The following is a 26802-nucleotide window of genomic DNA, read 5'->3' as shown; positions in this document are numbered from 1 at the left end:
GTGCCCCGGTCCGGGAAGATCCCACATGCCGTGGAGTGGCTGGGCCCCTGAGCCATGGCCATTGAGCCTGCGCGTCCGGAGCCTGTGCTCCGCAACGGGAGAGGCCACAACAGTGAGAGGCCCGCGTACCACAAAAAAAAAAAAAAAAAAAAAAGAAAAGACACTGTTTATTCCATGTATAAAGCTCAGAGAGTAGCTTTCAGAAAGATGGAAAGAAAGTAAATACACCGGCCACACAGTTGTTTGAGCTTTATTTTTATATGCATACATGTGTCAAAGAAACCAAAAATTTCAAGATATAGAGTACAACATATCAAATGAAATCATTCAAAATTATTTTAATGTATACACAAATAGCAGTATAAGGTATACGATACATTACATAATTTGTTTTGAGGTTGTGAAAAGCAGTATTTTTGGTTTTAAAATTCTGATACCATTATCTATTACATCATTCAAGTAACATATATTTCAAAAGTTAAACTTTTCAAAAATAATAACTAAATTAACACATAACTCTAAGACAATCTGATGGATGAGCTGACTTTACCAAAATAGTGTTGTTCGATTCTTCTACAGAAAGCAAGGAGGTTGCTATAGTTTTTCACCTTCTCAGAAAGTTCATCATTGGTCAACTGTGTGGTAAGAATGGTGTACAGATGGCCAAATACCAGTGCATCTAGTTCAGTAGGCCTAAGACAAAAGCAGAAATGAGAGTAACATGAACAGTGTTTAACTTGTACGGTAGACTATATACTATTTTTTTAAACACTTTATTCATCTATTTAAAAGAAAAAAAGTCATGTAAGCAATAAATCCTACCCCAACTTGATAGAATTTATTCTATTTTATTGGAGTTTCTGTTATAAGATATGAAAGAAAAAAAGATCTTTTAAACTACGATTTGCTAGTTGTGTGACTTGCTTTTTTAAATAGCATCATTTAAATGTGTTAAAATAATATTGGTATTAAAAAAAAAGAATGTCATACAAATGGAATTATATAGTATGTAACCTTAAAATAATAATAATATTGGTGTAAATGATCATATTCATTTTATTCATTAATTTATTCACTAAATATATACAACAGGTCTCCAGTGTGCCAGGAACTATGCCAGACGCTAAAGATATAAAAGCAAGAAAGATATTCTAAGACATGGACACAAAACATAAATTACCACAACACAATTTAGTAAGTGCTTTTGTAGATGCATAACCAAAATGCTGTCAAAGCAGAGAATTTCACTGTGGTGCTAGGAAAACAGAATGATACCTGATTACCTGATCATCATATTACAACATGATTTAATTTTAATTTTACCATTTTAAAAGTAAACTTAGATTTCTGAAGGAGATGTAAGAATGGCTTCAACAAAATTTTTTCTATGTTTTCTTTCCCTTTAATTATATATTACTAACAAAAAGATGAAATTTATCTACCTTGCTACTAACGGTCTATAAATGGGACATCACCAATCTATATTACATTAAAATAATTACAGTAGACCCTTGAACAACACTGGTTTGAGGGCTTCCCTGGTGGCGCAGTGGTTAAGAATCCACCTGCCAACGCAGGGGACAAGTGTTCAAGCCCTTGTCTGGGAGGATCTCACATGCCGCGGAGCAACTAAGTCCGTGAGCCACAACTAAGCCCATGCACCACACCTCTCTGAGCCTGTGCTCTAGAGCCCTGAGCCACAACTACTGAGCCCGTGCTCCGCAGCAAGAGAAGCCACTGCAATGAGAAGCCCGCGCACTGCAACAAAGAGTAGCCCCCACTCGCTGCAACTAGAGAAAGCTCGTGCGTAGCGACAAAGACCCAACGCAGCCAAAAATTAATTAATTAATTAATTAATTAAAAAAAATACTGGTTTGAACTGTGAAGGTCCACTTACACGCAGGTTTTTTTTCAATAAATACGTACTACAATACTACACAATCCATGGTGGACTGAATCTGCAGATGTAGAACCACAGATGCAGAGGTCTGACTGTAAAGTTATACATGGATTTTCAGCTGCAGCAAAGGGTCAGCACCCTGAGCCCCCTCATTGTACTGTACTAGTACAATATTACTAAAAGGAGAAAATACCATCACTATTATAAACTAATTATTGCTGTCAGCCCTACAGTGAAAAAGTTACTGAGAAAACATATTAGTCGACCTAAACTGTAAAAATATTTGCAGTAATCCGGTTTGGCAAAACAGATTTGGGGGTCCGTCAAATCCTAATTCTGTCACTTACTAGCTATGTGGCCTTGATCGCCACTGATGAATGACTTCTTTTAATAGTTGCATGGCTTTGTATCTCTTCATGCCACTAATTCCTAAAATATTTATCTCCAATCTGAATCTCTCCCCTAAAGTCCAGAATCATACATTCAAAGGCCTATATAACAATTCCACTTGAATGTTGAATAAGCATCTCAAACCTGCTTGTCCCCTCATCTTCCCAAAATAAAAGTCACCACTACCCACCACCTGTTCAAGCCAAAAATCTGAGTTACTCTTCAGTCCTCTCTTTCTCTTACCTTCCCATATCCATTAGCAAGCCTGGTGAGACACAACCACCAAAATATGTCCTGAATGCCACCACTTATCTGTATCTCCTCCAAGCATAAAACATTGGAATGAATTTCCACTCCACTTACACTAACATGCCAAACTCCTTATCCGAAACATACAAATCTTAGAAGATCTGGCTCCTGTTTACCTCTTCAGCCTCATCTCCTACCATTCTCTACACACAACCATAAATGGTTTTGCTTCTTCCATTTGAACATAAACTCTAGCCAATCTTAGGGCCTTGACCCAACTATTCCTGCTGCCTGGAACACCCTGCCCTTGACTTCATACTGCTGGCTCCTCCTTGTTTTTCAGAATACAACTTAAATATCACATCTTAGTTTGAGTGGTCAGCGTCCCCTGACCACTCAAACTAAAGTGGACATATAGCCGCTTATTGTGATGTGATTCTATTTTAATTCTCTATATGGCACTTAAAACTATCTAATATTTGTTTTTAACTGTCTATCTCTTTCTACCAGGACATAGTCTACTTGTTTCCTGCTGTGTCCCCAACACCTGCAACAATGCCTGGCCCAAAGTAGGTTCTCAATAAATATGTGTTTAATGAATCGATAAAAAGGTGAAGTACTTCTCATACCATACTATAACTGTTTACTTAATGTTTCCCCCATTATACTCTAAGTTCTCTAAAGATAACACTGCATATATCTTTATAACCCCAGTTCTTAGCAAAGTATCTAAGGAACTGAATGGTTATTTGCTGAATGAATACACGAAAGAGAAAGAAAGCATCCTGCCTAAGTTGTATAGGATATTTAATTTTTCAATAGTAGTTATTCACATTCTTCCAAAGCCTTCCCTCTTTTGACACATTCATGAAGTATTAATCAAAGTCAAATGTGCAATTTATGGCCATGTTTAAGAGGGTAGTCAATAGGATAGTTTAAAAAAATCACAAGTGTCCTGGGACTTAATAGCACCATGATCCTAGCATTACAGATGAAGAATCAATAACAAATGGATACCTGAAAAAACCCAAGGATGTAGAAGGTGGATAAATATTGAGCTGAGGCACTTTGTGAGAAGTAATATAAACACCAACTCTTCCAGATCCCTAAACATATTTCTTAAAACGTGTATCTTACCAATTTAGGATTTATTTTCCTAATCCTTATTTAGGATTAACTACCCTCTGCTTCTTGTACTAGAGCCTAAAAAAAGGTGAATATATTCCCTGATGCAACTTCCAGTAGGGTAGATGGGCATCTTTTATCAATAAGGGAAGGCTCTGAATGAGCTCAGGTATGAAGGTATGTTCAAACCAGAGTAGTCTAGAAGTACCCCTGAAGTGGTCAAAATATTATTTGCTTCAAATATACATCCACGTAACTCAAAAGGTGCTGAATTATGTAGGGTAATGAGCATACAAAAACTGATCTGATGTTACCTAAAGATAGCAACTTCGTGACAAATTACTTTTAGAACATCTAACAGGAAGTAGAATACACTATACTAAGTCAAACAAAACACACACATAACTTAATGCATATTTTTTGTAATCCTTACAAATTTCAGCAACTACTTATATTAGTTGACTCTGACATATATGTTATCAATTCCCACACTTCTTTCTTTTTAAAAAGTAAACTGTGGGCTTCCCTGGTGACGCAGTGGTTAAGAATCCGCCTGCCAATGCAGGGGACACGGGTTCGAGCCCTGGTCCAGGAGGATCCCACATGCCGCGGAGCAACTAAGCCCATGAGCCAGAACTACTGAGCCCGCGCTCTAGAGCCCATGAGGCGCAACTACTGAGCCCGCATGCCACAACTACTGAAGCCCACGCGCCTAGAGCCCGTGCTCCACAACAAGAGAAACCACTGCAATGAGAAGCCCACGCACTGCAACAAAGAGTAGCCCCCTGATCGCCCCAACTAGAGAAAGCCTGTACGCAGCAACAAAGACCCAACACAGCCAAAAATATATTTTTTAAAAAAAAAGTACACTGTGGTAATGGGGACACAACTGTATACCACTGCTAAAACTCACAGAACTATGCACATAAAAGCGTCAATTTTACTTTTTGTAAATTATGCCACGATAAACCTGACTTTTAAAATAAGCTCAGAAAAATATTTGCAACTCCTATGAGAGACAAGGACAAAAAATTACACTTTAGCCAATACTTCCACTGAATTGTTTAATCAAGCCAAGATTTCATGTACCTCCAGTTTTAATTACCTTTTCTATACAATATGGAGAGAAAACATAACATTTCCACCCTTCTGCTTACTAAGTCGTTTGTAGATTGTAATTTGGATATAGATAGCAACTCTCCTCCTAAGACCTTCAACAACTTTCACATTGTTGCCTTCTCATCTTGCATTATCATTTTTTCCACATTTCTGTTGGTTACCTACTGTTCTTATTTTTTCCAGTTTTATTGACAAATAACATACTATTCTTATTTTTTCCAGTTTTATTGACAATTAACATACATCACTATATAAGTTTAAGGTGTACAACATGATGGTTTGATTTACATAAGTATATAGTAAAATCGTTGCCACAATAGGTTCAGCTAACATCCACCGATTATCTACTATTCTTTCATTTGAATATCAAAATAAAAACGGTACCATAAAATGCGAGTGTTTTCTTAACCTTTCCCACTAAAAATTTTTTTGTACTTATCTTTTCCTTCAATTATTATGGTTCCATATTTATTTCTCTCTTTCTGATACGTTTCACCGTCTAGTTTCAAAAACATTAATTTTGTCTGAATGTTCCCCAATTTTTCTTTCCCATTATACTATTAACTTGTCATTTCTTCATACTAACAGAAATAATCTACATATCCTTTCTTTATGTATCAATCACTGATCTTTAGGACTATCATTCAAATTTGTAAATCAAGCCCCTTGCCATCAACTTTGCTATATTTTGCTTTTGGATATTTTTGAGCAATTTCCCCTTAATTTTCTTAACTAGTGATTTCTCAATTGAATAAACTTCAATGAAATCCCATTACCCCCCGAAATTTTTCTTAAGGTTCCCAAGTATAATTTTTGCATCATTTCTTCAAAATACTTTCCTATCAGTATATGAAGGTATATTTTCAAATTTTACCATTTACTTAATGGTTAATAGCAGTATTTTTTCTTTTTCAAACCTAACTCCTTTTCCAATTTCTCATTCAATTTAATCTAGTCTTAACCAACATTTACTGAGCTTCCTCTAATAGGTTTTGTTTGGAAAACACAAACCCTCAAGGAGCTCATAAATGCTTTGGAGTAGTATTAACTCTTTCTATTCTGATTACATTTAGAAAAATTATTTTTTTCTTCTTCTTCCCCTTTACTAAAAAGGTAACATGAAAATATCACTTCAAGAACAGTTCTGGTTTTTTATTCCAAATCCACTCACCAGGTGAAAGGGAATAAATTACCCAGTCTTTGTGTAGGTGTCTTAACAGATATCACATCAGCAAGATCACAGATACAACAGATAACACAGATTTTGTTTGAGTTGCATTTTAGAAATATGATTTAAATATTTAAAAGCTACCAACTATATATTATGAAAGATAAAAAGGACAATTGTTAGTATCTACTTTGTATTATTTCTAATTTTTTTCAAATTCGCTTTCCTTTTTCCTTTCCACCATTTAGCTTCTTTGCCCTCATTTCCCAATTACTATTCTTGCTGCAAGATCTCCCTCAACTATCTTTCCCTTTCTCACATCAAGTAAAGCTACTGAGTTTCTTTCATGAGGCCTCTCAACATGTCTAGTAGGTAAGCTAGAAGAAAAGCTGATTCTAATTTTAGAGGGTAAGGAGAGGATACACAGGGAAATAAATTTTAATATTAAACAACTGGGTAAAATTAAAACTAAAAATTAAAACTATTCTATACTTCAATCATAAAAATGTTTATCTAAGTCTCATATAAGGTAAAATTATTTCAAAAACCTACATCTTCATACCAGTTAAACAGTTTCTCATTTGTTTTTGTACCTATTCTAAATTTTGAATTTTTCATTACAAGTTTAAAAATAATTATACCCGAGCTTATCTCCCTGGGCTATGCAGCTGCTTCCTACTAGCTATCTATTTTACATTTGGTAGTGTAAAATAGCTCGGTGTTTTGTGACCACCGAGAGGGGTGGGATAGGGAAGATGCGAGGGAGATGCAATAGTGAGGAGATATGGGGATATATGTATATGTATAGCTGATTCACTTTGTTATAAAGCAGAAACTAACACACCATTGTAAAGCAATTATACTCCAATAAAGTTGTTAAAAATAATAATAATTATACCCTTATGAAGAAAAATATTTTTTGATATTTCCACTGAATCCCATGCCAAATGATACCTGGTTACTAACTGTTTGACACTGAGTTTCAATGAGGAGAAAAATAAGTTAGATCTATTATCCTGGCTTCCCATGGAGACAGGGTACATAACAAAACTAACTCCTAAAACAGAGTGATGCACTTCAAACAATAAAATGCACCCCTTCTGAGCTTTTCAGCTCCTAAGAATTCCTATATCAGAAAGAAAGGGGACTACATAATACTAACATTTTGATACCTTTCTTTTGCATTAGAGACTAAACAACTAGAATCAGCATAGCAAACATCACTAGAAATAAGAACATAGCTGTAGAAACTTTACCTACCAGTATTTCATGGTTTGAACTCTATGACCTTTCTGCTTCAAAGATCAACAGAGCCCAATTTTATTTTAATATCAGTTGTATAGCACATACATTAATATAACTTTAATATTTCCACGCTATCACCATAGTCATTTTTGCTACAAATATTAACATCTCTACCAAAAGATGTCTGATATAGCTATAGATGAATGCCTATGAAGATGTAATAAATAATAACAAATAAACCTTTTTAAAAATTATCAATCTAGGGCTTCCCTGGTGGCACAGTGGTTGAGAGTCCACCTGCCGATGCAGGGGACATGGGTTCGTGCCCCGGTCTGGGAATATCCCACATGCCGCAGAGCGGCTGGGCCCGTGAGCCATGGCCGCTGAGTCTGTGCGTCCGGAGCCTGTGCTCCGCAACGGGAGAGGCCACAGCAGTGAGAGGCCCGTGTACCCCAAAAAATGAAAAATAAAAAAAAAAATTTTTTAATTATCAATCTAAAAGTCAAGAGATTTTTATTAAAAAGCCAAGAAAAGATTAGAATTCTAAGCAAACCAATGAGGTTAAAATGCTAATTTAAACCCATCTTAAACTGGATCACAGGATAGCTGATTCTGATATACTAAAATTGTAACTTTAAAAAAAAAGGAAAATTCATTCTTTGCCTACGTTAGATATTATTTTCCAAATTACAAAAAAATTCTGTCCTAATAAAACATGAATTACTCAATTTACATATATACACATACATATATTTAATCTACATCCTTCACAATTATTTCTATGCTTTACAAATATTTTCATTAAATTTTAAAAGAAAAGTTCATAATAATGTTTGTCCATCCAACAATATTGTTTACAGTTTAGTTTTATTCACTTTTCTAGTCCTCAGGGTATCATCCTATACAGACAAGTATGGCTACACTTCACGTTTTAATAGTAGTTTGCAAGCTCAGATTTTGTTAAGATGTCATAGTTCCATACAAAGCACCTTGAACTACCTCTAGTAGAACCTCTATCATATCACACAATAATGACTGGTTTACATTGTCTACCCTCAGGAGAAAATTCTTAATAGCTAGCAGTGCATTTTAGAAATCTTGGTCTCCCAGAAGCTAGTGCTATGCCTGACACCCAAGAAATTAAATGGTTAATGAATGCAAAAATGAACTTTAATATAACTAAATCTTTTTATAAATATTTCTTGATAAAACAATTCCTCTATGATAAAATGTTTGATACGACATGTATGATAAAATAATAATATAGAAAAGAAACTAACTAAAAAGAATAAATTCTTACTGCTTATTGAAGAAATACGGTTGTGTTCCCAGTCTTTGAGAAAGAGCTTGACAGCACTGGTCTACATCTTCTAAGACCTAACACAAGCAACAGACCCCAGAGAAAAATATTTAAATTAGCAAAGCAATAAAATGTGTCTAAAACTTAACATGTATCATAGTTTATAATAAAAATATAAATTTAGGTAACCATTTATAGTATATTTAAATCAGACCATAGACCACATAGAGAACATACGTAATAATTTCTATACAAGAAACAGGGAGAAATTTTGAGAGCAAATTTCCTTTAAATACAAGTACATTTAAGTTACTTATAAGGATTATGATCAAGAAAGTTTTTATCTCAAAACTCTACTCCCTACAAAAATGTTTTCCTGAATCCATATAATCAAATGACTTCACATATATTAAAAAATCTGCTTCATAAAGATGACACTGCTGACCTACCATGAGTAAAAATCATTTGAATTGTTTTCCCACTAGTGGAAATAGATTTTATTTACTCCATCCCTATTCATTTACCCAATCCCCCTTGTGGCCAATGGCACACATCAATGAGTTGGCTGACTAGGACTAGGGGTATCCTTGAAAATGAGACATTAATTAGCTTAATGATGCTCAAACTCATGACCTTGACAAGATATATATTTTTATAATTTTGCTACTTCAGTAAATTTAAGACCAAAGAAAAGCAGGTATATTAAGCACTGCATCTAACAGGGTTGGGTTTTTCTTTTTAAGCCCTGATGCAGCAGATCTATATTTATTGGCATAAAAAAATGTCCACAATGTATTGCTGAATGGATAAAAAAAATTAGGTTATAGAGTGGCAGTTATACTATGACCTCATTTAAAGAAAATGTTATTAAGAGACACCTAGAAGAATGTTCTCCATATAGTTAACAGTGGCAATTTCTAGATGGTAGGATTCCAGCCAACTTTTATTCCGTTTTTGAAGTTTTTGGTATTACATAATTTGTTTTACAATAAGCATGTGTGATTTTTATAAAACAAAAAAGTACTTCATGTCAGAGAAAATAAGAGCAAATGTTAATTTTTTTTTATTATGTTGGGAGTTTGTTTCTTTTTTTGGCTGCGCCACGCAGCATGTGGGATCTTAGCTCCCCGACCTGGGATGGAACTGGCACCCCCTGCATTGGAAGCGCAGAGTCTTAACCACTGGACCGCCAGGAAGTCCCCTGGGATTTTTTTAAAGGACCAACAATTAAAAATCGTTTTTCTTTATGTATTAAAGTTGAGGGTTTTACCAACTTCAATCTGAACTGACCTGGTCCAGAGTCTTGTTACCCCATCCAATAGCTTTCATCTTACGTTTGACTTCCCACTGTTTCTGATAGGCCAAAATATGATTCAGAGGCCAAGGGTAAGGAGATCCATACCTAGCATGAGTGATCTAAAGCAAAAAAATTATGTTAAAAACATGATTCTAAAGACATAGCCTGTTTTCACAAATAAAATTCTAAGGGAAATATATTTCCAGAGACCACAAACAGAGCAATCTGAAAAAATAAAACAAAACATAGCTTGCAATCTAAAAATTAAAATTTTAAACCATTCTCTTTAAAAATATATAAACTTTCACATACTCTGCAACCAGTTATATCAAACAATGACACACAGCTTCCCTAAAATGTATGTGCAAGCAAAATTAAAGTGAAAAACTATATCACTAATGGTATAAACCACAATGTTTCATTTATGAGCAGGGACTTATGATTCTGAGCAAAAGTGTTTTTTCATTAAATTTTAATTAAGATAAATGTTGCAGAACCACTCACCTCCCCTACAGTAGCTTCATCACACCACTGAAGATACAACTAGGAAAAAAAAAACAGTCACCAAAACTTTAAAGTACCAAAGAGAAAATGGATAAAGAAAGTTACTTCTCGCCAGGGTAATTTTTTATAAGCCAACGTCATAAAAGTCACATATGTGAGGGCTGTTTTTGTTTTTTCTTGGCTAATGTTGCTACATAGAATTATTAAACTTAATGGTGGTACCTATAAAAATATTTCTTATTCATAGAATACATCTCTAAATGCCATTAAAGTATTTTACAGATACCATTTAAGTGAATTTCACAAGACCAAAATAAAATAATGAGTGGGCAAGAGTCACTCCTGTTTACAAACAGAAAAACTAGAAATGATAATATCAGGCAACTTGTTCAATGATAATGATCAAATTATTTGGGTAACGACACTAGCCCTAGAAGTGGCTTGACTGCTTTCCTATTTTTCAGTAACTTTAACATAACCCATAAGAAACATGATCTTTTATGAGAGAAAAAGCTTATTTTCAAGGCCTATTATCTTCTATTATACCTCTGCAGTCAACAGCATATTGTTGACTAATTCCATGTAGGCTTTCATTTCTGCTTTTTGGACTTCATCCAGCCCATCACTAAGAGAATGGCCCTAAAGGGAATTTAAAAAACTTTAAAAGAGCATCATATTAAATATACAAAAACTTTCAGTTATCTTACTACCAAGTAATACAACATCAATGTTTTACTGCAAATGTCCAATGGATTCATTTCCAAAATGCCCCCTAAAACATAATTATTTTATGTAAAAAAATAATACTTTGCTATCACTACAAAATATTAATAAGAAGTATTTACTTGTCATTATAAAAATGTATCTTTCAAGAGACAAAATTACATTATTATTTCACAAAAGAAGAAAAGAGCGATGGCCAGTAAACCTTGTTGTTTTTAAGAGACTAACCTTTTTAGTAATAAAATAAATTCCAAAGATTGACATGTGTTACTTATAAAGTGGCCAAAGATTTTTTTAAATGTTATTAGTAAAGGATAGGCAAATAGACACTAATTTTTAAATTCTAATACAGTATAGTAATGAGTAGATGCATAAAATAGTATAAGCTTTAGTTGTAAGATTTTTAAAATACATACCCTATAACACTGTATTATCACTCTTAGGAATTTATCCTAAGGAGATAATTTAACGAGTGTACAAAGGTGTATGTACAAGAATATTTGTATTAGCACTCAATAACAGCAGAAAATTGGCAACAACTTCAGTGTCCATCAATAAAGACTTAAATAAATTATAATACATCCATATGATAGAATATTATACAACAATTTAAAAGGATAACATATATCTATAGTCATTAAATGGAAGAATTTCAAAACACATTGATGATTTTAAAAGGCAGGTTGCAAAATAATACATAACAGTATGACCTGTATTTTTCTACATATGCAAAAAAAAATTCTGGAAGCATGCTCCCCAAAATGTTAATGGAGATTGTTCTTTGATAACTATTAAAATCTAAACTAAATAATAATTCAAATGGGTAAATTAGCATTGATACATTCAACTTTTTAAACATATTCTATAACTCCCTTCTCAAAGGTTAACCTGATATTTTACAACAATGAAGAGTTTTCATTTGTGACCAAAATACTCTTAAGCATGAGTTAGAAAATTATCTATCACTTTGTAAAGATCAAATGGCCTCTTCTGCCACTGACTTACATTATGGGGGGAAAAAAACTTACTCTTTAGAAATATTTCTCTGGTAGTTTATATCAGCATTTTGTAAAACTAGGTTAAAATCAACGTAAATGTTACAACACCCTAAAGAATGATGAATGACTTACTTAAAAGTAACTGTGATCAAATGCATTTAATATCTTTTTTATTACCTTGGCTTTAACGAATTGGACTATTGGACCAAGTTCCGATACTACTTGATTTCCTACGTGAATAAAAGGTACTTTACCTGTTGAGGGGGAAAAAAATGTGAAAACACTCTCCATAAATTAAAGTTTGTGCTAAAAAGGAAATCAACACAAAACTGGGATATGTTTTATTAATACACAGTTTCCTAACACTATGACTTTTGAAAATTATAGCTAAATGTGTACATTAAATTCTAAAAATTTTTAAACATTAATTACTAATTTTAAAACAAAAGAAAAAAACAAGGAGATTCATTTCTAGAGTTCTTATATGTAATAACAGATCAAAATATTCCCTTTTCAGAGCTAATAAGTCAGACACACTAATAAGTCACTATATAGCAGTAAATACTAATTATTCAAATTATATGAACCAAGCCTAGTCATTGGTTCATGACCACTGATAGATCTGAAAAAATTAAACTGGGCCTTCTCTTCAGAGTACAATGAATCAATCTATATTTAAGCTACATTTATGAAGCTTATTTTTTTTTTTACATCTACTACTTTCAAATCTCAGGTACCCATTCAGATCAATTGTTTAAGCACATAATGGTGCATTAATAAATGTATCTGACTCAAAAATTTCAGGAATTAAGACAATAACAATCTTTGAAGGTATGCTAGCTTATGAATTATAATACAAAGTATGCTCCCAACACATGTGGGGAAAAAAGAATTAGTATGCTTACAAAAACTGGTTTCCCTAAATAAATGCCACATTAAAAAAGTAATATCTCATTTTTTTAAATACTAATAATAGATGAAATGATCAGAGATGACGATCTCCAAATAGCAATAAAGTCTACCTCAAATGCTAGAGGATGAAACTTTGTCAGACCTAGTTCAAATAGAGTTCACCCTAACAGCTGGCTTCTTCGTGGTCCTTTTCAAGAGATTCACTCCTCTCTGGCTTAGACAGCCTGAGGGTAATGGATGAGGTGCACAGCACCAACAAAAGCTTCATCTGCGTCCACAGGACATTACAAAGGAAAGGCAGGCCTTTTGGAATACAACTCAACAGAGGTATTTAGAAGACATTTCCATTTACCAATATAAAAACACTGAATTCTGCATTCCTTTTTTCTACCGCTTTATAAATCTTTCAAAAAAGAAAAAAATTTCTTATCTGCATTAAGAATTAGATCATACTCTTTTTTAACTTGGGATAATATCTTTGTAACTACTATACTGATAGAAATAGTGCAGGTCCTCTGAGATAATATGACCAGAGAATGAAAACAATTTGTGAATGAATGTCTAGACTGAAGAGTATTTTGTGGTGGTACATTTTGAGATCAAAGTATATTTCTCATTTTCATTATCCAGTTTGGAGTTCTTGGAAGACAGAGTTTATACTGGCATACCTTGCCTTATTGTACTTGGCTTTATTGTGCTTTGCAGATATTGCGTGTTTTTACAAACTGAAGGTTATGTGGCAACCCCGAATTGAGTAAGTGTATTGGTGCCATTTTTCCAACAGCATTTGCTTACTTTATGTCTCTGTATCACATTTTGGTAATTTTCACAATACTTTAAACATTTTCATTATTATTATATTTGTTATAAATTTAAAACTTTAAAGGATGAGGAGTTGCTTCTTATGGATGAGCAAAGAAAGTGGTTTCTTGAAATAAAATCTACTCTTAGTGAAGATGCTGTGAAGACTGTTGAAATGACAACAAAGGATTTAGAATATTACATAAACTTAGTTTATAAAACAGCATCAGGGCTTGAGAGGACTGACTCCAATTCTGAAAGACGTTCTACTGTGGGTAAAATGCTATCAAACAGCATTCCATGCTACACAGAAATCGTTTGTGAAAGGAAGAGTCAATCGAAAAGGCAAACTTCAATGCTGTCTTATTTTAAGAAATGGCCAGGGACTTCCCTGGTGGCACAGTGGTTGAGAATCCGCCTGCCAATGCACGGGACACGGGTTCGAGACCTGGTCCGGGAAGATCCCACGTACTGCAGAGCAACTGAGCCCGTGCGCCACAGCTACTGAGCTTACACTCTACAGCCCGCGAGCCACAACTACTGATGCCATGTGCCACAACTACTGAAGCCCACACACCTAGAGCCCGAGCTCCGCAACAAGGGAAGCCACTGCAATGAGAAGCCCACACACCACAACGAAGAGGGGCCCCCATTGACCGCAACTGGAGGGGGTCCACGCACAGCAACGAAGACCCAACGCAGCAATCAATCAATCAATCAATGAGTGAATGAATGAATGAAAGAAACAATAAGAAATGGCCAGAGCCACCCCAACCTTCAGCAACCACCACCCTGATCAGCCAGCAGCCATCAATATGGAGGTAAGACCCTCCGCCAGCAAAAAGGTTTTGACTCACTGAAGGCTCAGATGATGGTTAGCATTTTTTAGCAATAAAATATTCCTAATGGAGATATGTATAGTGTTTTTTTAGCCACAATGTTATCTCACATTTAACAGACTACAGTACAGTGTAAACATAACTTTTATATGCATCGGGAAACCAAAAATATCCATGTGACTCACTTTATTGCAATATTCACTTTACTGTGTTGGTCTGGAACCAAACCCCACAGTATCTCAAGGTATGCCTGTATTTTATTTCTTTTCTTAAAAATACTTTGCGCATTGTAGATTCTGAAGCAGGGAAGCAGTGTGGGTAGCCGACTGAATACTCATATATCTCTAAATACAAAGAAATAAATAAAAATCAAGGCAACAAGGGACTTACTGGTGGTGCAGTGGATAAGAATCCACCTGCCAATGCAGGGGACACAGGTTTGAGCCCTGGTCCAGGAAGATCTCACATGCCATGGAGCAACTAAGCCCACATTCCACAACTACTGAGCTTGCGCTCTAGAGCCCGCAAACCACAAATACTGAGCCCACGTGCCACAACTACTGAGGCTCAGGCGCCTAAAGCCCATGCTCCGCATCAAGAGAAGCCACCACAATGAGAAGCCCGTGCACCGCAATGAAGAGTAGCCCCTGCTCACCACAACTAGAGAAAGCCCATGCACAGCAACGAAGACCCAACGCAGCCAAAAAATTAATTAATTAATTAACTTTTTTTAAAAATCAAGGCAACAAATTAGAAGTAAATAATGTTTTCTGTCACTAGCCTGACTTAAGGTGGAGCCAGTGTTATATCCTTATTATTGGAGGTGATCAGGCAAAAGCAGAGTGAGACAGTTATTCTCTGGCACCAATCAAAGGTCATAAAAAAAAACCCCAAAGGCCCTGCTTCTCATTTTAGGCAGAATAATCATTTTTGGAAATTTTATATTTAAAGAAAGCAAGATGTTTCCAAGCAAGTTTATTTATTCAGAGAATATTAGAAATAGAAAGGACCTTGGATGTCATCTAATGCAACCACCTCATATTACAGATGAAGCCACTGAGGCTCAAAGAAAAGAAGTGAATTTCCCAAGAAAACTGTTAACATGTGACAAATTCACAGAAGGGTTAGACTAAAAATTTCCTAACTCTTAGCCAAGTGGTCTTCTGACTATTCCATGATGTTCTCTGCTTTAAAAATCTACCAACAACCAGATCAAACAAGCAAATAAAATATAACACATTCCCATGGTCACCCAAATCATATGATAAAAGAAATACTAGAGACGATGAAATTTAACTACCTTAATAGAAAGTGCCATTTTCATCTACCTATGGGAGACTTCTCCTATGCATATATGTATATATGCATGTATTGTAGTCTCTATACTATTTATGTTTGTCTTTCCTAGAATCTATAAAGATGGATAACTGCCTAGGTCAGACTACATATAGTACAGTCATTTTAGGAAATAGGTGGATAAGCTATATGGCTTCTCCTTGATTTGTCAAAGATATTAACTTTAGTATTAGATTACTAACCTTTTTATATGTATATCTACACTCTTTGTATGACTACACAGAGGAAAAAGATGGACAGAACCCAATATAATTCATTTCACCAGAAGTCAATAAAGTTTATAAAACCTATGTATAAACTTAAAACAAAATGATTCAATTAATAGCCTTCAAGGATCTAAAAGATGTATATGTTTATAAGTCTAAAAATTCATTTATTGAAACGTTTTTAAAATGTATATTCATAAACCTATAAATGTAGAGGTATTCATATAGAATTTTCAGTGTGTATAGAGAGGGTGTCTTCACAGCTGTTGACAATTATTACCACCCTTAAGAGTTTATGATAAAAAAATGTCATTCCTAATGATCCAAGTCATTCCTAAATTATCACCACAATAAAGAGATCGATAAATGTCTCCCTAAAAAGCAACGTAACACACTTGTACCAATCAGTTATATTCAACGAATTTATCCATAAAGCAGTGGTTCTATGTGTTATTATTGCTCCAGCAAAACCATAATTATAATAACCCATACCAATTCTATTTATTTATCAGATTTGGTGGCACTATATTTTTATATTAAAAATTACCTGAATCATGTTTATTTAAAACTGTACCTTAATCTACTAATATATGATACACAGAAAAGGCAATACTGATTATAAAAAATAGCAGAAAGGCTAAAACCTTAATAAGAAAAAGTAACTTAAAAACTTAAAATGAAACAAAAGGAATCAGAAACCAAAGACATTCAGATCTATGACATGTTAATTTAATTATTCCACAATCTCTCTTCTTCCATTGGCATAATGGGAGAATACAATTTAGAGAAGTGTATTTAATAATAAATGGATTCACATATTAAAATTTGTTTTCTGAAGAAGGAACAGTCTTATGTAAATAAGACTGGGGGAAATCTGAGATTATATATTTTCTTAACATTTACTATTTGAAACAATTCCCCTAACTTTCCAGTAATCATCTCTGACCACAGAGTTGAAATGAGTAGACATGTCACCCCAAGACTGTCAAGTTTGCAACTGTTACTTTATAGAATGGGAAAATTCTTCAAAGGGTAAACAAAAAATATAGGCATTTTAAAAATCTAGGTACAAACTGGACTATCACTGCAATTTTATCAATGCAGAATATTAACAGAGAAGAAAAACAAAACTAAAAAACACTTACCAGATGGAGACATATATTCTGCATTTGCCCTGCAAACCACTTTGACGGGCAGATTACACATCTGCAAAAAGGCCTGTCAACCAAGAGAAGTCTACAGTAAGTCTAGTGAAAGTATATGCATATTCAAACACAACTTTTTATTTATTTATTTTCCAAACTTAATAGCTCAGGAAAAGAAAAAGAATGAATCAACTTAAAGTGAAAGATTTGTACTCTAAAACAAAAATAAAATGTCATTTCAATACTAAAAATCAATATGACTTAGACACCAGTAAATGTATAAAACTTAAAGCATTTATACAAACAAATGTAAATTATCCACTTATTTTACTGCATTAGTTTATGTAAGTCAGCAATACTGTGTATTTATTTAATTTTCTTTAACAGATGACTAAAGTCCAAACTTTATAAGCTATTACTAACTTCCACTACTCTTTACAGAATCCTTATCTTTCCTGTCTTAGGGGAAAACTCTCAAAATGTTATTTTTACTACTTCAAAGTTCTCTCCAATAATACTCAACATCCTAATGTGTAGCTTTCATGCTTATTAACTCACTTTTTAAAGATATAGAATTGTTTATTTTTACTTTGTTTATAGCAACAAAAATTTTATAAGTCTAGCAATAGGGAACTGTTTAATTATTTATGGTAAATGCAAACCATATAATTTTATACAATTTTTAAAAATCATTAATTATATCTTCACACATGACTGCCTGAAATAAGAACTTTATTTCCAAAGCTTCCTTCCAACTGGGTGTGACCAATGTCTAAATTCTGGCCAACGGGACTCAAAGTTCCGGGCAACTGCTCGGGAAGTTTCTTTAAAAAGAAGAGATATGACCTCTCCTCTTTTTCCTTCTTGCTGACTAGAATGTAAAAAAGATGACTTACAGCCACCATAGCCAAACTGAATCACAGTAGAAGTTGAGTGTTGAAGATGGTAGAGCAACAAGAAGAGGCAGGAAGCCTAAGTTTTTGATAATCATTCAGTCCCAAACCTAGATTACTTGTGTTAAAAAAAGAAAGAAAGAAAAGAAATAAACTTCTATCTTTTTAAGCCACTGCTACTTTGGGTTTTCCATAACTCACAGCCAAACCTAATCCTGACTAATTTACCAACAATTACTGTTTCTAGGTTTAAACAGCACCTCACCCAAACAAAAGTTGACTCTTCTATGTCTACGTAAGTATAACTAACAGTCCTCTAAATACTATAACCTATGCTCCCAATTTATAACAATAATACTGAGCTTCTTGGTTGGCCCACAAGTATGAACTCCAGGTAGTGGTTCTCAAGTTTCAGTGTACCATCAAAGTCATGTGGAAGGCTTGTTAAAACACGGATTGCTAAGAAGGGAAGAATCAGAATAAGTATAAAGAGACTTTTCAAGAAGACTGAGAAGGAAGAAGGGAATTAAGAAGGGTCAGCTCCCTTCTATTATAGATGTATCTGTACCCAATGATGGAAAAAGGTTGAGCTCATTAAAACATATATAAGAAATAGGCTGAAATGACAAGAACCAGGCAGAATAACTGACATACAAGATCCATGAGAAGATAAAAAGGAATGAAATAAGAGCACAGGTGGAAGCATCCGTTTTTTTCAGGAAATAGGACACTTTTTCCACTGTACTTGCAAGGGGTGGTCAGCATCAGTGATGATGACTGCAAGCTGATAAGTGAGAAGGACAAGAAAATGAGGGAGTGCTCATATTCTGTGCAATGGGAGAAAAAACCGTCTGCCGAGAACGTAGGACCAAGAGGGGGTTTAGGCCTTCAGAAGAACAAAAAGAATTTGAAAGAACTGCTTAATGCATCTTCTCAAAGGTCAGAATAATACTCAGTTGTTAGCTAACAATCACAGTACTATATAAAATAGTAAATATGGTATATTTTGCTAACCTCCGTGTATGTTGGTAACTGTACTAATCATGGTTCCAAACAGCTGTGTTTCACTAAAAGAGGTTAAGCAAAATTGTAATGTTCTACAATCAAAGCCGTGTTTCCAGTCCTGTGAATTTTTTACTTCTTTACTAAAAAATAACTGGCTTAATTTTAACCAATTTAACAACATTCAACTTACCACAGACCTCAATTGATGGCACAATCCTACTTAGCCAAAGATTAATTTTATGGCATTTACTGCAATTATTCTTCATCCCTGATTCAAAAGAAATTTTCTGAATTAATCTGAATTAATCACAAAGAAGTCTGATGTCACAAACACAGTATTTTCATCCAAACATTAAAAATGCAAACCAAGGGCTTCCCTGGTGGCGCAGTGGTTGAGAGTCTGCCTGCCGATGCAGGGGACACAGGTTCGTGCCCCGGTCCGGGAAGATCCCACATGCCGTGGAGCGGCTGGGCCCGTGAGCCATGGCCGCTGAGCCTGCGCGTCCGGAGCCTGTGCTCCACAACGGGAGAGGCCACAACAGTGAGAGGCCCGGGTACCGTTAAAAAAAAAAAAAAAATGCAAACCAAAACATTACCATTACTGTCTTCAAGAATATAAAAATTCCAAATCCAAAACAGACTTTGATTCAACAGTATTTCTCCTTTCTCTTGTAGCACAGGAGAAAAATCTCTGAGGCTCCAGAATAGGACTTTCACCTTTCACTTGCATTTTCAATCTCTTATCAGCACCTCAAATACTCTAATTAAAACAGGTATGATACACCAACCTAAAACACATTTTATTTTCAATTCTGAATAGCAATCTGCATACTTTTATTCTTATGTAAATACAAAGAAAAATGTAGTTCTAATCATAATAAGGAAAGTTAGGAAAATTCAGCCAACTCCTATTCCTCTGTTGGATACATTATTCCAAACTAATTCAAGTGATTGACAACATAAAATAATTTAAATTAAAAATTTAGCACATCCTATGAGAACAATGATTTATAACTGTGCTGTCTAGTATGGTAGCCACTAGTCACCTGTGGCTATTTAACTTAAATTTAAATTGATTAAATCTGAATAAAATTTTTAATTCAGTTCCCCAGTCACACTAGCCATTTCACATGCTCAATAGCCATATGTGGCTAGTGGCTACCATATTTATTGGCCAGTACAAATAACAGAACATTTCCATCATCACAGAAAGTTCTACTGGACATTGTGGTTCTATTGCAATAGCAATGATAATAGCAATAGCAATGGTAATCAGTGCATAAAAGATACCTTAGCAAAACAGGCTGACATCATCTGAAAGAGATTAGGCTAAATATTTTTTTTTTTTAACAAATGTGTTTTTTAATTTTTTTTTTTAATTAATTAATTTATTTATGGCTGTGTTGGGTCTTCGTTTCTGTGTGAGGGCTTTCTCTAGTTGTGGCAAGCGGGGTCCACTCTTCATCGCCGTGCGTGGGCCTCTCACTATCGTTGCCTCTCTTCTCTGTGGAGCACAGGCTCCAGACGCGCGGGCTCAGTAATTGTGGCTCACGGGCCCAGTTGCTCCGCGGCATGCGGGATCTTCCCAGACCAGGGCTCGAACCCGTGTCCCCTGCATTCGCAGGCAGATTCTCAACCACTGCGCCACCAGGGAAGCCCTAGGCTAAATATTATAAAAACAACCTGCACAGTATTACAGTGATGACTGTGAGACACTAAACACCATAATATTTTCAATTTTCAGAAAGAACTAATATAGGGTTTACTCATTTGCTGAGCAACCCCAATTGACAAAATGGGTCAGGTAAGTTTATTAAAATGTGAAAACTAAGAACTTTAGAATGAATAAATTAAAGCACAGCCAATCAATATATTCTTTGAATATAAATTTACTGAGTACCTAAACATATGACATGGTAGGACTTTTTTAAACACACACATGCACACAGAACATAATACCCAGTACCTAAAGTCTAAGACCCCGAAATTTAATCAGCTTCATGTAGTTTCAACATATTGAGTGAATTAATTAAGTTCATAGCGTCAAAAAAATTCATTGAAGGGTATGTCTGTATATTTTTTTATTTCCACAAAAAAATTCAAAGGAAAAAAGTAATACTAGATCATCGAGAACCAGTTAAACATGAAGGATTGAACTTACACATTTATCTCTGCAACCTTTCAAAAAATCCAATGAAGTAACAGTGAAGAAGCAGAAAATGTGTAAACCCAGAAAAACACAAAGAATGGAAGAGGAGACCAAAGCAGACCAGAGATGTCAACCCATTTTTAAAGATAAAAAGCAGACTTAGCAGGGCAGAGGAAGCTGAAACCTAAGGGCATGCAGAGGAGAAAATCAATACATTTGCAACACAGAAACTGGGAAGATTCCGAAACTGGAGGCACCAAGTACCACAGAAGGCAGAGGTGAGGTAAAGGACTAAAAATAGGAGAATTGGATGAAAGTCTGTAAAGGCATCAGACAACTAGCCCGCCCCCAATCTGGCAGGAGACAGGGGTTCATTCTCTGGAGAAACCCAACCAGAGAGGCTCCTGACTCGGGACCCAAGCACAGTAGAGGGCCCTGGGTAGAGGGTCACACTGGAAGGAAGGTTAAGGGAAAGTATGTACACTGTAGAGAGCCACAGCACCCTCTCCCTCTCAGCTCCCAAACACTGGCAGCCACATTAAGTACTCCAGAGTACCACTCCATAGAAAACACCTACCAATACTGATGATTTTAGTGAGGGGTAGGGACAGTGGCCAAAAAATGGCCACTGTGCAATCAGTCTATAGTGAAGCCCGCATGCCAAAAAGTTCCTCAATGCCCCATCAGCTTTTTAGTGCCTCACTCTTAAATATAAATTGTTAGCAGAGATCAACAGATATTTGAGGAAAGCCTCAAACATATAGAGCCAAAACAAACTACAAAACAAAGTAGTTGAGAGGAAACAGAAAATGCAGACAGCAACTTCAAAGAAAAATTATAATGGCTAATATTCATTGAGCACTTACTATGTGCCAGGTACTTGCATAAGAGCTTAACTCTATGAGGTAGGTACAAAAAAAAAAATCCCTATTTTAAGATGAGAAAACAGAAGTACAGGGAGGTCAAGGAATCTATTCAAGGCATATAGGAAGAAAGGAAAGGAGGGAGGGAAGAATGGAGAGAAAAAGGGAAAGAAAGGAAAAAAAGAAAGAAAGAAAAAGGGAAAAAAGGAAAATGAAAAGAAGCAAAGCATACAAAGGACTGAGATGACACTGAATGTCTCAAAAGAAGCTCCAAAAGCTAAAGGATGACAAAAGGCTTTCAAAATTCTAACGAAAAATCTTGCCAACCTAAAATTCTACATGTGGCCAAGGAATCAATCAGGTATGAAGATAGAATTTTAAAAAAACATAACACAAGCAAGGTCTTTTTTAAAAGCCTAAAATAAAAATAATAAACCAAGAAAAAAAGAACATAGGATGCAGGAAATTAGGGAATCCAACATAAAAGGAAGGCAAGAAGAATTCCCTGAATGATGATGAACAGCAGTCTTAACAACGAGCTATGATGCCAACCAAGAAAGAAACTGTCCCAATTAAAGTAGAAGGAACAGGGCTTTCAAAGGTAATAGTTCCAAGAAATAAATAAATAAATAAAGGACCTGACGTGTTTGACCATTGTGAGGGGGAGTTTTACAGTTCAGTCAAAGAGTTTAGGAGAGAAAACTACCCAAATGAATTAAATAAAGCAATTACTCAATGGAAAAAAAATCATATAGAAAGAATATGTTCATTGTACACTAAGCCACTCAGCTGGGGTCAATATTTACATTCTAATTATAATATAAACACTGAATATTAATTTTAAAAAGTTAAAGAACTATTGGGAAGATGGGGAAGGAGAAGCGGAAGAGAGCTGCAAATGGTAAATTTCATAGTGGAATTCAATAGATATATTTAAATTAAAAAATGAAACAGCAACACAAGCATCTTACTTAGAAATACAGAGGTAAATACCAAGGGAAAAAAAATACAGCTGAAAGAACAGAAAGTGGTTGTTTCTGGGTATCAGGATTTGGGGTGAGGTAAGGGTGGGACAGTTGACTGTTTTCTGTGTGTGATAAGACTCCCATATATTGATGGTGGGAGTGGTAAACGAGTCAACCACTTTGAACTGTTTGGTAATATTGACTATTAAGCAGATGCCTACTCTGTCAGCCAACAATTCCCCTCCCAGAAATACACCAAAAAGAAACGAGGCATATAGCCACTAACATACAAGAATGCTCCTAGCAACTTCGTCCATATAGTCAAATAAAGGAACTCAAATGTCCGTTAACATGAGCAGCAACTCTAAAATTCCTAATTCCAAGCTAAAAAGGATATATAATGTTACCAATTGCTATTATAAAAAAGCAAAAAATATAAAAAGATTACACATTTTTCTTAACTCTAAATTCTTTAGAAATAGCATACTTGGACAACTTTTAAATCAGAGAAATTCTAGAAACAATCCCAGAAGGTAACACCTATGATAATCCATGAAGATTCTAAATTCTATTTCTTCAGTAATTACTTCTGAATCATAGCTTCTGGGAACTACAGCTCAAATATTTTGTAAAGACTAGTGTTGAGAAACAGAATATATTTCATTTACATATAATTGAAACTAAGGCCAGGAGTCTAAAGAAATAAGAACAATCTGTTACCAATCAATTTGACCCTTACAAATACTTTAAATCCTATATTCTCAAGTTATTTTAGATAACAGTGCCACTCCTTTTATTAGATCATAAAACTAGCATCTTAAATGTTGGGGGAAAACCTAACACATGTTGCAGATAAAGGAATGTCTTGTGATTGCTGGGGTCAGGTGGGGTGGGGGTGGCAGCAGTGGGAGGGATGAATGAACTGGGAGTGTGGGGTTAGCAGAAACAAACTACTATATACAGGATGGATAAATAACAAGGTCCTACTGTAGAGCACAGGGAACTACATTCGGTATCCTGTGATAGACCAGAATGGGAAAGAATATGAGAAAGAATGTATATATATGTATAACTGAATCACTTTCCTGTACAGTAGAAATTAACACAACATTGTCAATCAACTATACGTCAATAAAATAAATTTTTAAAAAAAGAATGTCAGAAATATAGACAGGGATCCTGTAACAGCAATCCTTCAGTAACACGGTGGCAAGGCTTCTGATTCCTCTTTCTTCTAATTTCAGAACCCTCTGTCTTCTAAAACTAGCTTTTACTGCTGTAATTCCCAGTTATGTGCCTGGTACATAACAGATAATAATTATCAGCTCAATGAATAAATGAACAAACACACAAAAATGTGAACAATACATAAACCACAAAATAAACAAAGAGTAGAGAATCCAAAACTCAGGACACCTAGTTCTAGTCATACATGAACTTTTCTAAATGAAACAACAGAAACTTCTGATAATAAAAACACAGGGGAAAAAAAAGGCTGCTTTTGTCAAAATTCAAAACAAAATTTATACTCAACCACTGGTCGGGGTATAAATCAATGTAATCTTTTTAAAGGGCTCTTTGGTAACATCTACCAAAATTCTAAATATACATAGCCTTTGACCCAGTAATTGTATTGCTAGAAATATATCATATGGGCATATTTACATAAGATTATGTAAGATATATATAAGGATATTCACACCTAAGCCCTATTTATAGTAGCAAAGTAATAATTATAACAATAGCCTAATATCCATCAATAAGAGACTGGTTCAATAAACTGTGGTGAATCTGTTAATGGAATATTTGTAGCCTTCAAAAAAGAATGGGGTTGCCCCTCAACTGAACTTCTCACACTAAACTCCAAAGACATTTCTCATCTGGGCTACTGAATGACATAAGACAGTATACACCAAATGCAGAATTCCTTTTTGTATTATTTTTCTTCTAAAGGCCTGGAGCAAATCACTTAAACCATAGCTTAATAAGGCCTGCAAAAAGCTAATTTATTTGGTCCATTGCATAGCTTCCTGTGAACTAACTTGGTAGGAGGATATAATTTTGAATATCTAGAAGAATGAATGGAAAGCAATTATTCACTCATTCACTCACTCACTCAATATTATTGAGCACGTGCTATATATCAGAAACTGTTCTTGACACTGGGAATAGAGTGGTCCCAGACCTCATGGAGTTTACATTCTAATGGAGACAGATGATAAGCAAATAAACAAGAATAGATCCACTGTGATTCCTGCTACTTAGAAATACAAAGCAGTGTGAGGGTATTGCCACTATATGTAGGATGGTCAGATAAGGGTTCACCGGTAACATAACATTTGAGCATAAACCTGAAGAAAGTTAGGGAGCAAGCCATGTAGGTTTCTAGGAGAAAAGCAGTCCAAGTTCAAAGCAGTTCTGTGCTTCAACTGGAGTGTTTGAGGAACAGCAACAAGACCTGTGTGACAATGCAGACTAAGGAAGTGAGTGGTAAGAGACGAGCTCAGAGAGACAACCAGGAGATCATGTAGGACATATAGATAATTGCAAGGATTGTGGCTTTTAATCTGAGTGAGACGAACAATCATTACAGGGGCTTGAGCTGAGGATTGCTGGAATCTGACTGACATTTTAAAGGATTACAAACCACTATACAGAGATTAGATTGTAAAGAGCAGAAGGGTGGAAACACAAGAACTAGTTAAGAAAATTTTGCACTAATCCAGGCAAGAAATGATGGCAGCCCAGGCCAGGATAGGAGAGCTGGAGGTGGTAAGAAGTCAGATTCTGGCTATGTTTTCAAGGTAGGGCCAAAAAGATTTGCTGGTAACTCGATGTGGACATAGCAAAAAAAGAGAGGACTCCAAAGATGACTCAAAGTTTCTCACATAAACAATAAGAAAGACGGAATTGCCATTTACCAAAATAGGAAAAACTGTGGGATGAGCAGGTTTTGGTGGGAGGAGGAGGATTCAGGGGTCTTTAGATGGTCTTCTCTAATTACCGCTTCTCCGTTAGACTTCTGACAGGCAATGAATAGCAGAAAACTCTGCTCTCTTTTCAAAGGCCTGGAGTTGCAAATGGCACAGTTATATGCTTTGAAACCAGATAAACAGATTCTAATGAAACATCAAGAAGCCCAATCTCAAAGGCCACCCCATCTCTTTTATGAGCAAAGGTGACAGAAATACCTACAAATCAGTATCATCTTTGTCAACACTTTCCTGCAAGTATGGTAATATCAAGGTGTTAAGAAATGGGTAGAGCTACAGATATTATGCAGAATAAAAACACAATCAAGGACAGTTTTAATCTTTGATCTTTTCTGCATCTATAGCCCACCACGCTTAAAAACTGAAAAGTCAATTTAACACCTGGTTAAACAAGAAGCTTTAAGAAGCTAAGAAACCACCTGATAAGAACAGTATTATCTTCTGAAAATTTACTGAGAAGTAACACATGAAGGAGCCACTGTCAGCTGGAGTCCTTTAAAATCTCAGCAACTATGTCCCAGTTGTCAGAAAATTTAAAATAAGCATGCAAGTCTCACAATTAATATAAGCAGGTAAGCAGAATAACATTAATGAGCAAATCAAACAAAACAAAACATCTCAAATAGTGTTCCAGAAATAATCTAGAGGGCAATCAGT

General features: G+C 35.1%; 1 protein-coding gene across 3 annotated transcripts in view; it reads right to left on the bottom strand.

Annotated features, from left to right (window-relative positions):
• Nucleotides 1-234: 234 nt before the first annotated feature.
• Nucleotides 235-26802, bottom strand: part of MTX2 (metaxin 2) — a 62910-nt gene continuing 36342 nt past the window's right edge. For 2 of the 3 annotated variants that reach the window (XM_024732891.1, XM_024732892.1), the window contains exons 4-10: nt 17278-17350; nt 12196-12272; nt 10844-10936; nt 10298-10336; nt 9787-9912; nt 8497-8573; nt 235-693 (exon numbers count right to left, since the gene is read on the bottom strand). In XM_024732891.1, the coding sequence (XP_024588659.1) occupies nt 519-693; nt 8497-8573; nt 9787-9912; nt 10298-10336; nt 10844-10936; nt 12196-12272; nt 17278-17350 (660 nt within the window). In that variant the 3' untranslated portion in view covers nt 235-518. Of the gene's footprint in view, nt 694-8496; nt 8574-9786; nt 9913-10297; nt 10337-10843; nt 10937-12195; nt 12273-17277; nt 17351-18173; nt 18198-26802 lie in introns of those variants that run through there. The other variant, XM_024732894.1, reaches the window with a different exon arrangement.

Source organism: Neophocaena asiaeorientalis, unplaced genomic scaffold (genome assembly GCF_003031525.2).
Source record: "Neophocaena asiaeorientalis asiaeorientalis breed wild unplaced genomic scaffold, Neophocaena_asiaeorientalis_V1.1 scaffold96, whole genome shotgun sequence".
Classification (NCBI taxonomy): Eukaryota; Metazoa; Chordata; class Mammalia; order Artiodactyla; family Phocoenidae; genus Neophocaena; species Neophocaena asiaeorientalis.
This window is presented reverse-complemented; position numbering and strand designations above follow the sequence as displayed.